The 19,785-nt window shown below is 37.8% G+C and overlaps 1 protein-coding gene across 1 annotated transcript in view; it reads left to right on the top strand.

Moving 5' to 3' along the window:
- LOC110171178 (cadherin-4-like) overlaps window positions 1-19,785 on the top strand; it is a 345,743-nt gene that overhangs the window by 294,078 nt on the left and 31,880 nt on the right. Inside the window, 1 exon segment of the mRNA XM_020936869.2 lies at window positions 8,285-8,457. Coding sequence (XP_020792528.2) covers window positions 8,285-8,457 — 173 coding nt within the window.

Here is a 19,785-nt window from a genome sequence, read left to right as displayed (position 1 = left end):
CCTGAAGTGACCCAAATCAAATGTTTTGGCCCCTATGTGCCCTGTATCTGATCATTTAATGACAGTCTGAATGACACAGATCTGATTTTTTTAAATGTGGCCCAGGACACTTCGAAATGTGGTCCTGAAACCGATACATATCTGATCTTTTGACATGCGACTTCAGTCTGAACGGCCAAAGCGCATTAATCCGATCTACACGTTATCAACAAGCCACAAACGTCACTATTCTGAGCTGAAGTAGACGAAAATTGTTAATGAACTCCGTGTCACTGAAGTGAAGCACATCGCTGCTCACCACTCTTGGCTCCATCTCCACATCCACACGTTCCTTTCAATGGACGTCGTTGCCACTGTCCCACAAAACACCACGGCCAAAAACTTCGTCCTTCTCCTTTTCAATCTCCTCCTTAAAACAAGTAAGTTGTTCATGTTCTGGCTCCGGTACGAGAGAAAATTTAAAATCTCCAGTGCTCAATGCTCACGTCCATGTTTGGACAACTTCCGTAAACACAGAGCACGCTCGCTGCAGTTGACGTCTTCGTGTCTCCAGTGCACATGTGGGACACTTTCGGGCTGTTTAACATTCACACAGGGGATCACATACAAGTCACATTTAATTGGAAATGTGAACGACCTCGCAAAAACATCGGATTTCACAAAAAAATCAGAATTGAGCGTTAAGCCCTGCAGTCTGAACATAGCCTTAGTCATTTAACCATGAAAAGGCTCTTTCTGTCCTTCCATAGATGAACTAGTTTAAAATGTTAGTATGTAATTTAGTATGTAATGTAATTTAATGTCAACATATAAATATAATAATGCATCAGCCCTTTATTATACATGTATTAATTTGTGTTAGTATACCAGTATCTTACTCTTGAGTTATTGATACAAAAACAATAATATATAGGGCTATAGTAGACTAAAGAAATTATTGATTGGCTAAACACGTCCTGCAAAGCTCTCAAAACTACGGATCTCCTTGTATCTGACCCAAAATGCACCCACAAGACAACATCTGTACATCATTATTTATGCAAAAAGTATATATTTTGTATATTTATAGTATTTTATAAATCAGCTTGTGAGTTTAATATTCCCTTTTACACATCTTCAGCTAACTCATTCTCCTTTCTGTAGTTATCCCTTATAAATCCTTGTCATCAAAATATGATTAGTCAACTAATACTAAAAGCTGTGGGAGAATTTGTTTTAGTTTTGTTGTATTCTTATTGTTTTTTGTCACATTTTCACATAACTGCATATCTCTATAATATATGTTTAGCTTTGTTTTACTATTTCTTGAGAAGTATTTTTCTTGCTTATCTTGCTTTAACTGTTCTATTTGTCTATTCTGCTTATCTGTTTTAAATGGTGTTAGATGGACGTGTACATAATGACACATAAGTACACCTGACATACCCTTTGGATCACAGTGAGGGGGCTGCCACTCCGTGAAGCCTTATTACTGGCTGGACACGTCCCACAGAAATGGTCCAATAGAATAAAAACACCATGTCCCTGACAAAGACCGACCTGGTTTGAACCATCCAGACACCCAGACATCACCTGTTAACCTTTGTGAAACAGCTTCATAGTTGAACAAATTCTGTAAAGGAAAAAATACTGTTTCACATATTATAGCTTTGAAGGAATTTGCTTGAAAAAAGTAAGAAAGATTCAGATTCAAATGAATACATCCAAGGGCAATTTGTTTGAGCAGTAAAAAAAAGTCAACATTCATCAAGCAGAAATTCTAACCAAGAGCTGTGAGATTTATAAATACAACCCCATAAAATACTATAAATGCATTTTCTTTATAGATAATTTAAATGTAGAAAGCAAATAACTAGTGATGGGCAAATGAGACCAAGCTCCGGAGCCCCCCCCCCACTGCTTGTTAATCGCTTCAGTGTATCGATTCATTGGCTCGCCGAATGTTCCGCTCTGTGATTGGTTCAGAGTGCTTCAGAGTGTTCAGCGCACTTCCGTGGTTTGACGAGCGCTAAACTGCTACAGTATAAAAGATGCACCAATATTTCTTAAAACTGTTGGGTAGTGAGGAGTATTGTGTGACGTTAGTGGTGATTTTGGTGACTATTGGCATTTGTTTCATTTTCGATGGCATCTACAAGTGGAAAAAAGTGATCCATGGTTTGGGATCACTCTGATCTAATTCCACCTAACAAGGTCACACCTATTTTCTTACTTACAGCATGTTATTTATGTTGCTCTTTACATATTATTTAAAATCATCCTTATTATTGTATTATTATTGTATTGTGGGTTGTGTGCTGGTTTGCGATGGTTAAATTTGTCCACTAGAGGTCAGTGTTTGTCCGAGGCCTCAGACACGTCCAACCATTTGAGACAATATTGCGACTGAGGTGTCAATGCTTCACAAGGCTCCATTCGCCCATCACTACAAATAACAGTAGGACTTATGCAAACTGAGTACTCTGTTTTAGAATAGTTGTATAATATAGTGATATTGTAGCCTCCTAGGACCTGGCGTCCGCATATGTAGACATATATGTCCAACACATTTTGGGTTCTTCAGGCACTTAATAAATGTTTTTTGCAAATCACTATTCAATTGTGACTTTATTGAAATCAAAATGATTAACATAAAAAGTATGTTTTAAATATCATATGTGGACATAATTTTTCTCAGAAACTACATCATGTAAAAATGTAATTCTTTGTTTTTGCACTCATCAGGTCCTAATCAGCCCAAATAACAAAGAGAAATCAATAAAGTGAGAGTTTAGGTCCTAGGAGGTTAAACTGTGGCAGCCTCAAGACAACACCAAAATTACAGGATTTAAATGACTTGATGAACTAAAGTAGTTGTCAAAATATTATTCGTGCAAAAATCAATTGCTTGATTTTTGTTTTTAGGTATTTGGCTGTGGATGTATAATCACACAGAGAAATCATGGAACAATGTGCTAATTCTGGCATTTTGAGTTCAGACACTTTCCCCCAGTTTACACTAAAGCAGTAACAATGCGCTTTTGTTATGAGCTGGTTGGACAGTTTACACCAGCATTGTCATATATGCGTCCAATAGGAGTAATTATGCTATGCCTCGTCAAATTAGCTTGAATGTCTCCAGGCTTTTCTACAGGAGGAGGCTCATGGTGTCAAAATAAACTTCCGATGCCTTTCAAAATAAAACTGCGTCACCGTTTACTCAGACTATGAAAAGTTTATAGTCGTGGGTGGTAACTATAATATACTTTACAATGCCAAACAGAAATTTTACAAGGACAACATAAGAAATGGCAATAGCTGAAACTACAAAAATCATCCAATCAAAATGTATGTGTAAGAAATATAAACAGTCTGGTGTTTAAATGTGAGAATATACAGAGGCTAGTATTGCAGGGGCAGCTAATGACTCTGGTGTAAATTGACACTTTTAGATACATGTTAAGTTGTTGTTGTAGCTCCAGGTAAATTCCAAGTTTCTTCCATAAACTGATGTGGGTTGAGGAGAAATGCTCAGATTGTTTTGTTAAATATATTTCAATTGTTGCGTGGGCTTTCACATTTAAGCATTTTTACCGTAAATTTCATCATGTCATATCAACTTTTTGCAGCACTTTCTTGTGTTTACTGGTGCATCTATGACCTAATTGGAAATCATTTGTTGACTGTAGCAGGGTAACATTTGGATAGCCGACAGCTCCCACCAGTCAGCTGCAGTCATCGGAGTCTCTTCCTCTCCGCCGTCCCAGACACATTTTCAGCTCCAGCGGTTTTGGTGGAAAAGCAATTAGGATTTGGAATTAGTGATGAAATTAGAGGCGTATTAAACAGGCTTTGAGATTAACCCTTTCTCTCCTGCCTATTATCTAATCATGGATCGAGAATTACTCATAGCCATCTGCAATGTCACTGATTATTTCTTTGTAGTTTGCATTTTGTTGTTTCTTTTTATTGCCGGTGTTTGAGTGGTTTGAAATAGAATAGGAGACCACTATTACCCCATTCAAGCTCTAAAAGAGGATAGTGCCAGCAAGACCTCATTACAGCAATAGAGACACCCATGGCTCTGACAGTTCGTGGGGAAGCTCTAAATCCTGCTATACCTGAGGAATAGGCAATTGTGTTCTTATGTGGAAGGCAATGATCATAAATCATACCAACTAAATGGAAATGGTCTGTCTCTCATCACGTGCGAGCTGACTTAACAAATGCTCTATGAAACAACGCTATTCACTTACTCACTTTGGATTTATGCAAACAGTCAGTCAGCTTCAGTGTAAAATTCTTGCAATTCTGCATCTTCTAAGAATTGAACAAACTTGTAAATAAAAGTAATATTATTCCTGTTACTATTACTATTAGTGCAGTGGTTGCTATGAAGGTGAATACTTTCAGAGTATGCGACAAGCAATGCAATTCTTTATACACTACTAGTCAAAAGTTTTATATAAATGCACAAGATGAGAAAATATACGAGGCAAGATATATGGAATTATGAAAAATGTTACATGCTAAATATTCTGTATATTTTTATATAATTTTTTGCTTTGCTGACAGCACTGCAAAACCTTGGCCTTCTCACAATGAGATTCCTGATATTGTCACCTGAAATGGTTTTCACTTCACTGCTGTGCTATGTCAGAGTCAACAAATGTCAAAAGTGCATTATTTTATTACTTTGTTTGAGATAATTTATTTGTTTGCTACTTTTATATGGGTCTGGTCAAGTGGTAATGGAGGGAAACAGGGGCAGATTTTTGACATTCAAATGTCTCTTATTCAGAAACTAGAGGGACTATTGAAATAAGTAAAGTATCAGAATGTAGGAAAGAGTTACACTCCAACAGGGTCAAGTTAAACCTGTGATATTCTTTCAAGTTGTTGACAAAAAATGTAAAAACTCATGTTGGTAACAGAGGGAATGAAATATGCAGCACTTTTTGGGCAATAAATCCAAACAGTGATAACTCTTGGTTCTCACTTCCATATCCTTAACAAACTGGTTTGAATATTTGCTTCATATAGTTTTCTACCATATGGTACAAGATTAGGTTGAAAAACCTCTTACTTTTTGAGTCATGAGATTTTTTTTTATTAAGAAAGGTCATGGTAACGGAGGGAAAAGTAACGGAGGGAAAATTGTGCAAACAAGTAGAAGGTGCAGGATTTTACATCATTTGTCAACTTTTTTCTTCTGAATATTTTAATATTACTTCAAAATGAAAGGAAACTATTTCTATAAAATATGTCAGTCCTTCCAAGCTAATTTTTATCATTTTAAATACATTTTTTTTGAAAAATCATGTACCTTCATCAACAGTTCAAAGATGGAATAACACAAGATATGATGAAATACATCCATTTATTTACATGATTTTCAGGTCTTTGAAATTTGGGAAATAATTTTTGTTCCATGTTTCATACATGGTCTGTTTAAAACATATGGAACTTTAGAACCAAAAATGGTACAGAAAAAAGGTCAACAGTTTCATAAACTAGAGTACATATGTATCTGTTCAATACATTTTTATATCAGATGCATTAACTTGAATTTTTGTCCTTGCTGTTTACTTCTGCTTGACCGGGCCCATGTGTGTCATTCATAGCTTTAACGCCTTCAGTGAGAATCTACAATGCAAATGAGCATGAAAATAATAAAGAAAAATATAGTGTAAAAAATGTTTGACTGATGGTGTATATTATATTATATTATATATATATATTATACATTACTATAACATGTATTTGTTTGAATGCATTGTCAATACTGGACTAAGCAACATAACTTTTTATTATGATCTGACACATTAAAAGCTAGTTCAAGTTAAATCAACCATTTTCTAGACTGGGCATTTTAACAACCAATGCCTTACCCAACCTATACATTTTTATTTGCCTCTCTCTATTAGACATTACATAATTCTGAACTGTGACAGCCAGCAACCAGTACAAGATCTTTCCCATGTCATCAAATGTGAGCGTCTGTCCCCATTGCTCTCCGGGCTGCTCCTCATTTGCGAGAGTTGGGCTGCACTGTGCGGGGAGCTGACATATTCACATGGCCACAGCAGTGCTCTGTAAATGGCTGCCTGATGGAGAGTGACATTTTTGCACAGCCCTGGGAGACTGGGGGCCGGTCTCTCCTCTTTCCAATACAAAGTGCTCCTAATTGCCCACACGCATTAGTGAGCCCCGCTGACAAACTCGCAGAATCAATACTGCTGCCGACACTGGAGCAAGAGTGCATTGTTCTTGTTCTGCAATATATAAGACTAAAAATGTGATATGAGATAAGAACAAAGTATTATTTTTAAATCTTAGGTTCAGTTCGATTAAATCTGCTCAGTTGTGGTGTACTTTGCTGCTGTAATCAGATGTAATTTACTCTTCAGCAATATGTCTCACATGGTAAATGGTAAATGGTCACATTTTTCTATAGAGCTTTTCCACCTTCAAGGCACTCAAAGAGCTTTACAACAAGGAACCACTCACCCATTCACACACACATTCACACACCAGTGTACGCAGACACTGTGGGCAAGGTGGGTTAAGTGTCTTGCCCAAGGACACAACAACAGCTGGAATCGAACCGCCAACCTTCAGATCAGTGGGCGAATGCTCTACCAACTGAGCTACTGCCGCCCCGTATATATGCCTTACATGTAATTTTTTTCCACCTGCTTTTCTCCATGAAGATGTTATTACTTTGGAATGTTTCACAGTATGGCATTAAACCTTTCTATCATCATGGAAACTAAACCAGGCCAAGTTACAGGTCAGCTCTGTGGAGTGGCAACCCCTCTCAAAGTCAAAATGCCTGTTTTCCCAGGTATTTTGAGCAATGAAACCACCTGTAATTGAATAAATGTACGGTAGATCTGTTTCATGTTCCAAGCAGAGCATTTGCCCACAGATCTGAAGGTTGGTGGTTCAAATCCAGTTCTCGACATAAACATCACAGGTTGAGCGGTCAGATCCACTGACCCACAGGTTGGCTGATGTGATTCCAGCTCCCACAGATGAATGCTGTCGTTGTGTCCTTGTGCAAGACACTTAATCCACCTTGCCCACAGTGTCTGCGTACACTGGTGTGTGAATGGGTGTGAATGGGTGAGTGGTTCCTTGTTGTAAAGCTCTTTGAGTGCCTTGAAGGTGGAAAAGTGCTATAGAAAAATGTGACCATTTAGCAGAGTGTACCTTTAAGGCTACTCCTTCTGCAAATACTGAAACTATTAACATTTTGGATGCGTACTAAGTCACTGTAAACTAAATACAATGGATAGTTTGAATGTTTTATTATTATTATTATTATTATTGTTACCCTATTATTGCTTGTTGTATTTTAAATAAGAAAAGTAATTATTATTTTTTTTTTTATTGTAGTGAACCACAGTCACACTACACATATTCTACTAAAACCTCTTGATTCAAAGCCCAGATGTGTATGTGAGTGTATGGCCCTTCTGCTCTCTCTGAACCTTTGAGCTGTCTGCCTTAAAGGCCACTGTTTATCTGTGATTTTAAGACAAATAGGAGAGCGCACAGGAGCATTAAGGGCATCCACTGCGCACTGAAGGCTGAAATAATGGCTGCTGGAAATGGCACAGGACAGCTCATTACCAAATGGACTGTGTGACCAGAAAAACTCTGAAATTTGTTCCTCCGTACAGCAGAAAAGATATCTGAAAAGTCTGAGGCCATCTCAGAATTTAGAACTTTGAAAGTAAAGTTTTAAACATTAAAACAAAGACATGTCACTGTAGTTTGTGATTGAAAGAAAAAGGTCATTAGAAGAAGCTTTGTTCAAACTGTTTGAATTGTTTGAGTGGAAGACCATAAAAGTATTTTGGGTGTTTTAGGTCTGAACTTTTGGACTTTCTGGTTTGGTTTGAACCCAAGTCTCAAGTGTGACATTATGAGGACTGTGGTTTATACCAAACAGCTGCTGTGTGGTCTATAAAGGGGCGGCCTCGATCCTGTGTGATTACAATATATTGATTTTGTTCTCATAAATGGTCAAATTATTAACGGTTGTGATCACAAAGCATGCCTTATTCTCATGACAACAGAAAACTAACAACCCCAGAAAAAGTCAAGTGTGGGGGAAAAAATAAATAAATAAAGAACATAAACCAGATATTTGCAGAGAAGTTTGAGTCTATTGCAGTCCTGACCTCAAGACCTTTCATAACTAACTACATGTTTTTAAGTCATTTACAAAGCTACTTCTGATAATTAAACTAAACTAAACTAGCATGCTAATTACCCCTCTGTGCTCCTCCCCCAGGCTCCTCTGTGATGCAGGTCACAGCCACTGATGCTGACGACTCCACCACAGCCAACGGCATGGTCCGCTACCGCATCCTGTCCCAGAGCCCCCACAGCCCCATCCCAAACATGTTCACCATCAACAGTGAGACGGGAGACATTGTCACAGTCGCAGCCGGCCTGGACAGAGAGGTCAGTATCTTGGCGGCTGGGCACAAACAACAAGGAAATATCGAGGAATTGAGATTTATTGATTAAAAACAATACTTAATACTTACTTAATACAATTTTCCAACCATTAGAATGAAAAGTAGCAGCAGAAATGCTTTTGGTTTTAAAGATTACAATTATTTACTGAAAGTACAATTTGCAATGTGGCACTTGAACCATTTTAGAACATGTCCTGTAATGGTTTTCAATATCACATTGCTTATGTAATTACTTCAGACAGGTTTTATACATATGTGGCAGACACTTAATCCCAAGATGAAGAAAACTGTAAACCTTCAAACTTCAAATAGTATCTGTTTAAAACTGATTGGTTAAAGATGCATTTTTGGTACATTTTCTTCATCTTTTTTTGAATGTGTCTGTAATCTGGACATTGACAAGCAAAACATTGAGAGAAAACCATAGAAACACACCTGACGATTTAACATCCCTAATTTTTCTATCTTTGCTCATCTGTGATTTCTGATTACTGACTTGACTTATTTCAGTTAATTTAATATGTTTAGTCCTCAGACTTAGTTTCATGATATTGATATTGGCATTCTTTCATATTCACCCTAATACCAGAAAATAAAATGTAATTAATGAACTGGATATTTTTGTTGTGAGTTATAAAAAGATGTCTTCTTTTTTTTTGTTCCCACAGTCAATTTGTTCCAACAGTTTTCTCAAGAGCCAGCAAATTAATTAGTCCACAAATAAGCCTCTCCACTAATCAACTAAAGCTTGACAATCCATGCTCAATAACAAGTGTTTATTATTTTAATGACAACACACATGGTGCATCATTTTAATTTGAAATTGTGAATATGTGATGCAGGGCATATCAAATAGTCTCGTTGAGTGCCAACCTCCTGGCCTCTCTGGTTGTATTCAGAGCAGGTAAATTCTATCTGGAGTATTATTACATAATAATAATGTAAAATTTTAATGTTTTTTTTATTATTTTATCCCTCACTTATTCTTTTCCACATTCCACATTAATAACTAAACCTTTATTAGTCTAAACATAACATGGACAAAGACTTAATATAACATAATTTTAAAAAAAAACATTTCTTCACAATAATTCAAGCTTAGTAACTACTTAATTAAATTGTTAGAGTTAGGATATTTACTTAATTAGCTTAAATCATTCTTTATAACTTTTTTTATTTATTTATTTATTTTAATCCTATTTATTTATTTTAATCCTGAAAGATGTTTTCTTGCTTTACTAAGTATATAAAAACTGCATTTGTTATGAAGTTACCATTTTCGTTGTGTAGTTTTTGGTTTCATATAATTTAGTTATATTATTGGTCTATTTTTATTTTTTTTTTTGTAATAGTTATAACTACTTTTTATTTATATTGGACTGTTATTTTGAAATAACTACACTCTTTCCTATAAGTACAAAATATATGTATTCTTCCCACCTCTATTTACGGTGCTGTTTGTAAGAGTGCATGTGGGCTGGCTGCCATCCCACACAGTGCATATGTGTGAGTATTTTCCAGATTGTACATTCAGCTAATAAGCGAGGTCATGCAGGGTCAGCATTTGTTGATTCCCACCTCCTTCAGGTGACTGTGGGCAGTAATGTTTTATGGCACGCTGCAAGTTGGCCAGCCTACATTCAGAATAAACACGCAAGTATTCCATCTGGCTGCAGGGTACAGAGAAATAGGGGGAAAAAATGTCTGATTTCTTGTACAAAGTGTTGTTAATTAGTTGCTTTTTTTTTGTTGAGCTATGTTTCACATCCTGCCCCAAATAATTAACACATACACTGTTGAATTTCTGAAATTCTCAAACCAATTAACACCTGATTTCTTTTTATTTCCAAGTGCAAAGTTTTAAAATGACCAGATCCAAGGTGTGTTTAAAGTATTCATAGAAATGAGGACTAAACCCAGATTTAACCACATTTAACTGACAGTGCTGCCTATAAAGACAAGTCTGACCTTTTTACATAGGACACACTTTATTTAATTCACTGTAGTGTAATTCGAGGTTAGTGCTAGACTGACTAGATTGCCCGACTATCTAACCCTTTTTTTAACTTTAACCAAAGTCTAATTTTAAAGATGCATCATGTAACTTTTTGATTGGGGGTCCATTACCTGCTTGTTTCTATTTATATGTCATTGCTTTGCCTCAAATGTCCCACAGTATGACATTAAACAGCTCTACCTTACATTTATTAAACTACAGGTGGTGTTATTGCTTACAAATACTTAAAAAAGCAAGCATTCCGACTAGGGATGGGCATTCGATGAAATTTTCTTAATCGATCGATTATTGATTAATCATTAACGTTTTTATATTAAAATGATCATCATTATTATTACTATCTGCACTACTAATCTGCATAAATAAATTCAACTTTATGACAAATAAACCGTAACCACTCTAGAGCCACATCAGCCCGTTTATTATAATGTGTTTAATTCAGTTTTGCGCAACTCTCACAGAAACAAAACTTAAAACCGCATCGCTAATTTGCATAAACTAAGTGAAGATAAAACTACAGCTCTTGTGTCGCTGATGTGGTTCAACTTCTGTTGGATTAAAAGACATGACTCAGGTGAATACAGGTTAGTGTGACCAGATTTGTGTTTGTCAAAACCAGGACACCGTACGGGGGGAGGGAGGTGGGGACTCGTCATCCACATTGAGCGACTCTCACCTGGTAAAACTTTTTCCCACTGGACACCGAAACATATGTGCTGCTTTGTACACTGTGCACATGGACTCACACTTGTCCCGACCGGAACGGAAAGTGTGGAATTTCTTGTACAACTCATCGTTAAATACACATTTGCACTTCGGTACGTTACAGACTGACTGTCTGTTTGTGTCTTGCTCCTTCTGAGTGCAGAGACACATGTACAGACCCGTTTGCTCACGCTACACACAGCAACCTGCATTCGCTTTGTCGATTAAAATTAATCGATGAAATTCTTAATGATCAATTATGGATTAATCGATTAACCATGCCCATCCCTAATTGAGCAGTGAGCAGTGTTTTCTCCAGATCTGACCTGTAACTTGGGCCCCATCCACACATAGTACGTATTCGAGTTGTTTTCATTGCAGATGCAGTGTTCGTCCACACTAATCCGATTGAAAACGGTTCCAGAGACAGAACAATCCGGTGCCACCAGCTCCCATAAATTTTTGAGTGAATTGAGTGATACGCTGATGTAGGTCTATGCACCACAAAGTAGGCTTATTCACCACCAAAACGCTAAGAGGCTAGAATATATGTCCATTCACATAAACGTCTATGCGGTCTATGTGTATGACCTGCAGACGTATAATCTCTGAAAAGTTTAACATGAACCATCTCCAATGTGATAGAAGCACAGAACAGACTCACCATTAACACCCCTGTGCACAGAAAGAACACATATATAATCCACCAAGTCGTGTCCTTTAGTCCGACAGAAGCTGAACCTCATCAGCACATAATAGTGAGCTGTTTTTTGAGCGCTTAGTTTATGCAAATTAACCATGCGGTTTTAAGGTTAGTTTCTGTAAAACATAAACAAATATGCTCAAAGCTGTGTGGATAGGGAAGGCTTGCGGACACAGAAATGACGTGTCTGGATGTAGAAAGTTTCAGATATGGTGATACGGTGATTCTGTGATATGTTTCAGTGTAAACGTAGTCTTGGTCTGAAGATAGAATAGTTTAATACCACACTGTGGAACATTCCAGACAAAGTGATAACATCTAATTTGATGGGCTCTCCACCAGAAAAGTTACATAATGCACCTTTATCTATTTCCTAATCCTAACCTGAACCACAACCATTGCCTTATTTATAACCCTATCATATATGCTGTTCTTATGGCTACTGGTGTTCCTAAGATAGTAGTATTTAATATATTTATGTTGGTATCACAGTGGACATATTTAATGGCTATGACTACTGCTGCGAGCCATGTTGTTGGAGGTGAAGCAAGTTCACACTTCACTAAAATACACTATCCACATATCACTCCAAACACACATACCACTGCATAGTACTCCACAATGCTTTTGTATTCACAGAGCTCTGGAGAGGAGCCCATGTATTGTGAGTGTGCTGGGTGCAGGCCTGGCCCCATAGCAGCCACTGAAGAGAGCAGGGGACAGCTCATTAATCTGCAGGACAGAGCCAGCCCGGTCCCACCTGCCTCTGATCGTCCCACTAAAACTGGGACACACCTGGGAGCTCACCCACCTGCAGCTGCGCAGAGAACCCCACACACATGCACACACAGGCACACACACACAAAACGGCATGTGCCACAACACGGACTGAGAGAGGGCTGTCTGTTTGCAGCTGTTTACACACACCTTATAATGTGATGATGGTGCTACACATGGACTGCATAAATAACAGTGCTGTGTTCAGATTTAGGGACTTAAGAGTCAAAGCTGCCCTTAAGAATAGATTTTCACTTTAGGCGTCCGATCCAAAAGTGCACTAATCTAGTAAAATAAGCCTTTTCTGAGCTTCTAACCATGTCAGAAATCTTTTCACATCAAAAACATACCCGAGGTTGTGTTTTTCTCCACTCGCGCATGAGTAATCCTGCAGTCAATATGTCTTAATCTATGAAGCTCTTTTGTCTTTATATTGTCCATACATCTTCACTAGACTTGTTATGATCATTTCAGAGCTCAAATTACCTCCATTAATCAACTCTCCTTCTGTTTCATGACAATAGCAGATGCTGGTTTAAAGCATAGTGACCTGCAGATATTCTCGATACATACATACATACATTATTTTAAGTAACACTACCAAAACTGGGATGTCCAAAGTGGGCTCTTTTGCATTTCTGTCAACTAATTGATTTGTGTTTTCATTTGTTTCTATGTAATAATTCTACTGCATAATAAGACGGGTTAACACATATTGAAGCTGGATTTACAAAGCACAATGCCGAAACTAAGACAGGAAACACGCCTTTTAATATTTCTCCTGCTCGTTCTCTTCTCGCTTTTCTCTCCCCTTTTAGCTCATCTCACTCCAATTACAATATTCATGCACTAATTAAGAGGTGAGGTGGACCTGTGGTGTGGAGGAGACCAGAGGTTAGAGCCTGCTGCCTTCGCCTGTGACACGTCTGAATACCAATTAGACTTTTTACCCACAGTCTGTTGAGCCTGTTCCCGGCTTCACCTCACACGCCCCCAGCCCAACAGAGACATCCGCCCACACACAAAACATCAGGCATTTTTAGGGCATCTGTCTGGCTTCTGCATCAGGAGGTATTAAGGGACAAGTATAGGCAAGGTGCTTTTTAAATTGATAAGTTGTTTACATTGTGCAAAGGCTAGTCGGCTAACACAAAGACAACCAGAGGGCTTGTGTGTTAAACACCTTTGAATGAAATAAAACACAGCTTTAGGTATGTTTGTGTTGAGGAAAAAACATAGTAACAGATCAGAAAATGGTGTAATATGGACCCTTTAATGTAGTAGAAAGACATATGGTTGGATTGTGATTAGATAGAATTGGATATCACTGAAAATCGCAGAGGTGGGCAGTTCATTTAATCAATTTGCTTTTATTTACTTTTATCTACTCCTGTAATTGAGTAATATAATTTACAGTCTAACAGTTCTCTTACTTGCGTAAAGGTAGTTACTCTTCTTATTGAGTAGGTCTTTAAGTGACAGAAACTTTATGTTATCAATAATACAGCTTTTATGTTATTATGATATGATTTAGTTATTCCTTTTTCAACTTTGTCTCATTTGAAAATATCGGATTTAGCATTTAATGTTATTTTCGTCCTTCCAATTTGTAAATGAGTTTGAAGGACATTTACCCTTACGATATTCTTATCAAGAGTAATTTCTTGGACTGGACTTGGATTAGATGGGTATTTTTTATTTCCTTGCTACTCTACTCACCTCTTGAAAATGTGTACCAGCATCAACGCAACAGTAAGACTTCAGCTGTATTTGACACTTGCCCCACTGAAATGAATCAAACCCACATACATCAGTAGTGTTGGAGTGGCAGGTCCGTCAAAGTTGTCCGTGGACTAGTCTGCTGCGGGTGTCCTCCTCAGTCCCTTCTCCCTGAGTGTCTGGCAGGCAGCGCTCTTGTCTTTCATTACCCCAGGCTGTGTCCATCTCCCATGAGGCACTGCTCTGGAACGCTCCAATGGGCACTAGCCAAGACTCCGGCCAACTTGGCATTGTACTGGGTGAGCCATCGATTAGGACGTGCTGCCTGGGTTGTCTCAAGGACATGGGATAAAGAGAGGCTGCAGAATCCTGAATAGGGCCAAAGTTGTATTAGCTCTAAGTGTGTGGGGGGTTGGAGAGCCTGAATGAGGTGTATTGATGAAATTGTGGATGGAACTAAACTGCTTTTAGATGCCTCGGCAAAAGGCACATTTATCCACTCAGTGTTTATCTAAGATGGAGTACGTGTTTGGGTCTTTCATCGTTTCTTGAAAATACTAATTTCAGAGTTGTTTCTATTTCTTTTTGAAGGAAGGTGCTGAAGGAGTTAACCCAGCTACCCCTTGGGTGATTCTCATTGTCTCCTATATCCACACTTATAATAAACACAGGTCAGATTCATAGACTGTATAAAGAAGTGGACTAAGGGAGTGTGATGTTACCCATAGCCTTTAGCTCCAGTCAAATGAAGCTCATAATGCCGGCGGTTACAGGAGTGAACTTGGAGCTGAGTTCCATAATAGGAATAGGAATTTATTTACAGACAAAATAGTGAAGTAAAAACACCAGGATCATGTAGTGGGTTAAGTGGGTTAATATTAACATTTTAACATCAAAATGATGAGGCTCAGAGCAGCAATTACAGAGAAAGGTGACAATTTTTCAATGTAACGTCAACTGGAATTGGAATCACTGAAGTCAAAAGTGCCCCTATGTTCACTTCGTATTTAAACACAACTGCTAGTGGTTTAGCTATGTCCATTTATATATACAGTCTACAGTCAGATTGCTAAGGCACAGCTGAATTAATTACACCTAAGTTTAAGCACTGAATATCTAAACATTGAAATGGTGCAAATAGTGAGGATATAGCAGCAGGCAATGCATTGGCTCATAAGCAGAAGGAGGGGGTCTCGCCCGGGGAAAAATCAGTGCAGGAACACCACTGCACTCACTCAAGAACACTGGATTAAATCATACTAAAGCACTTTTGCTTCAAGTCTACAGAGCACAGACTGTTGATTGCCATTATAATTGTTAAACAGAACAGGAACATTGGAAATAGCTCCTAGCCAACTTATTAACAGAGCCATGTACTCAAAAATACTGCACAATTATGTTATGTGAGTGCCACCTGTGTTTGTATGTTGTACTCATGTTTACTATAGAAGCCATCTACTTCAAATGAACGGAAACCTGTGTGGAGTTGTCTGCAGGAACAACATGTACACAAGTTCACAGATTTACTAAATGATAAATAATCTTACTGTCAGTGTTCATTTTGACAATACATTTTAATTTAATCAATTATTCTATTTAAAAAGCAGATTATTCTTATTTGTCTGTGTCGTCTTGTCCATACAGACCACAGGCACAGCTCTACACACGTCACCTGTGATGGAGGCAGCTTATATGTGACTCAGCTGCTTTATTCAGCAGGACATGACAGGGCTGCTGGCGTAAACGCAGAGGAGGATTTAATGACTATGTTTAGCTTACCTGTTTTTAAGAGAGCACAGCAAAAAGAAAAAAAAAAATCACTGCTGCTGTGGATTCTCTGCTTGAGCTCTGTTTCGATGCTCTGTTTGAGCAATGACATTTGACTAGGTTTGAGTATTAAAAGAAGGATAGAAAAGGATGATGGAAAAAGATTGATCATTTACAAATTGAAAGTTATGTAAGGACATTCATAATTTACATAGTGTGTGTGTGTGTGTGTGTGTGTGTACATTTTTTCAGGTTGGCTGCGGCTGTTTCGTTTTGGCCCAGGTTGCCCTTGAAAAAGAGATTTCTTATTATTCATGGTATATTAAGACATTAATGTATAACTTGTAAGTAAGGCTAATTGGCCTAGCTGGGCTGCATCTAATCTGATTTTACCGTATTGTACAATATATACATTTGTATTTGTCTTGGTTTTTTTTCTGTATCTAGGCTATAAATGCCAATATTCACAGTGGGTGGATTATTAGAAGCAATTATTCAAGCATATATTTCAACATCTTAGCTCTCTCTTGTGGTTTATTGATCACACATCCAGCTGTGCCCAAATGCCTTATTTGTCTGTCTTACACACATTCTTAAAGGTTGTATAGAGGATTTTTTAAGGGAAGCGAAATACAGTGACAGTCCTTTTTCAAATGTTGTGCATGTTTCAGTAGAAACATCTCCTCCCGCCTCTTTACTCTAGAAATCACATTTGTTTACATCCAGTGCATGTTCAGAATTACTGTTGAAGTGACCTGCCTATCGCAACAAACTTTGTGCAAATTGCAAGGAAGCTACAGTTTGAAAAAGCCTCAAAGAACCACTGCATAAACCACATAATCCCCGAGCGCCGACGAGTCAGTTACACTAAAAATGTAGGGAGTTTGACTGACAACCTAACAGCCAATAGAAAAAGAGGGAGCCTCGTTTTCTATTGGCTGATGTTTATCTTTCCTCACTACGTCCACAGTTGATAGATTTTCATACTTTCTTTTTTTTTCGGTCATCATAATTAAAAGGCTGCTGCGTCTCTGTAATGGTATTTTAAACTTTCAATGACAATTTTAAACTAAAAAAAAAAATCCTCCATACAACCTTTAAGAGGGAATGTGATGTGTTCCTATATCTGGTGTAGTACTAAACCTTGAACTGCAGCACTTTTTCTGATTAATACTATAATAATGTTGTAAAAAGTGAGTTGAACAGATGAAGGTCAGCTCAGTTGCATTAGATGAAACATTACAGTAACAAAAGCTGTTTACTTAAAATGTTGATGTAAAATTCTTCCTTACTAAAAATGTGAAGAAGCTGCTACTTCATAAGTGTGAATTGCTGTTGGGTCACAATGGTCATGACCAAACTTAATTATAACTATACATTTAGAAATATCATGGAAAAATACCCAAATGGCTTCTATATGCATTATTACTGAGTTAGCAATACCGGAATAATACTAGGCCAATTATGGAAATGTACTTGTATAAGTGAAAACATTAATGATCTACAAGAGAACACTATGGATATGTTGCGCAAACTGGCAGCATAATGTTTATTATCCCATTCCTATTAGTGAATACACTTGCAGGCCTGTCATGTTAATTGTTATATCAACTTATGATTCAATATATGAAATTCGGAACAGTATATTTTGAAACTCAGCATTTATTGTCTGTACAGTTTCTTTGCACTTTTGAGAACTTTGTTGTTATTTTTTGACAATTTGAGCCACAGAAATTAGAATTTAGAATTTCTATGACTCATTATAGATACTAACTAAGTACTTTAGTGTTTCATTCTGCTATTTATTTATTGCAGCTGGTGTTTTTTAGCCTATATACTAGTTATGTTTGGTGGGTTAATATTGTCAATTATACATTACAGCAAAAGAAAATGTATTAGTAGCATATTAGTAACAACATTGGAGTGTTTTCCTGCCTTGAAATGATTTAGAGAATACTGGTCTGGAGGGGTTTTTGGCTGATCAGTACTTCCCACATCAGAATAGAGCGTTATAGAATGGCACCGCCAGAGAATACAGAATTTCTACTAAATCACAGTGTTTTTATAAAGGGAGAACAACATTACAACATTTCAACATTCCCCTCAAACCTCACAAACCCAACACTGCCTTGGCGAGACAGTGAGAGAAGCTTCACTGAGTTATGAGCACATACTCCAAATACGATCTGCATAAAAGGATTGGCCCTTTACTATATCAGCGCAATATTTTAACCAGTGTCTGTGAAATTAGCCATTGAGCGCTAAAAAAAAAAAAAATACAACATCCGTTCAACGCTGTGGGCGCTGAGTAAAACTAAAGGGAAAGCGGCAGTAAGGAGCACATTAGCCCAGACAGATTGTAAGTGACAAGCTAATGACTGTAGCTGCTCGGACCCTGCCAGGACACTTCGCCGTACACAACCAAGTGCTACAGTCCATTTTAGCCCACAGTGTCGACAGGCCCAGTCAGCCCGGCCTGGATTAATTCACTACATGACTTCATTGACTTGTTTGACATGTCCTTACCACTTACTCCTGCTACTTTTTTTACTCTCGGTGGAGCAAACACCCATTGGTTAGACATCGCTGGCTCCATTGAGGTCTCTTGTGCTTGTCCTGTGACTTTGTTCTGTCTGGATAGTCCCCAGCTGTTTTCCCTCCTCGACATTTGGATTGTGAAGCGGCTAATTTTGAGAGAGAAAACTGGCTTTGGCTGCAGTTGTGGTACAGGTGTTAGCAGGCAGGGTGTTTTAGATCACACATCTGGCTTTGGGAGTGCAGTTGGACTGGAGAGTTGGTGTTTCTTGCCAGTTTGGGAGTCTAATCACAACATGACTTTAAATGGTAATTATACTTTGCTTGTTTGTGCTGTTTGGGATGGCTGCTATTAGGGTTGTCAAAAAAAAAAAATCACATTAACAGGAGAAAATAGGACCTTTCGTGAAAAGTTTTAGAATGGACATCATCTATATCAGAACAATTTTAAAGGTGCATTGTGTAACTATTCTGGTGGAGGGTCTGTCACTTGCTTGTCTCCATGGAGATGTAAGTGCTTTGCCTTGAATATTATATGTTATACAGTATGGAAATAAATTTGGTCATTACAATGGAGAAAAGTTCCTGGGCAGAGAAACAAGCCTGCACATTGTTCAATTCATTCAGTCATTTTCAAGGTATTGTTGAGCTATAAAATCCTCTTAATTGAATACACGCAAGGCAGATAAGTTTAATGCTCTACTGTGGAACATTCCAGGCAAAGAAATAACATCTCTACGGAGACAAGCCAGTAGCCGACCCTCCACCTTAGAAGTTACTCAGTACACCTTTAAGACCACACGAACACTTTTACATTTACATTTTATCATGACTGTAGTATCTGAATCTCCCCTGGTCTGCTAAAACCTCACGCTTTTACAATATTTTACAACAACATCTGTCTGGAACAGTATCCTGCCACCGTCAATTCCAGTGGCCAGTGGTCCATTTGTGTCAGAACAAACATGGCCACTTAGGAGTAACGATGAGTAAAATAACACAGAGGATGGAGAAACAGCACAGATTTCTACAGAATCAACAAACAAAGCACTAAATCTGGCATATTTAGACCATCTCGAGTTCTCTAA

This window comes from Boleophthalmus pectinirostris, unplaced genomic scaffold, assembly GCF_026225935.1.
Source record: "Boleophthalmus pectinirostris isolate CB_2022bp ecotype Guang Dong unplaced genomic scaffold, ASM2622593v1 HiC_scaffold_3, whole genome shotgun sequence".
In the NCBI taxonomy this organism is placed as follows: domain Eukaryota; kingdom Metazoa; phylum Chordata; class Actinopteri; order Gobiiformes; family Gobiidae; genus Boleophthalmus; species Boleophthalmus pectinirostris.
This window is presented reverse-complemented; position numbering and strand designations above follow the sequence as displayed.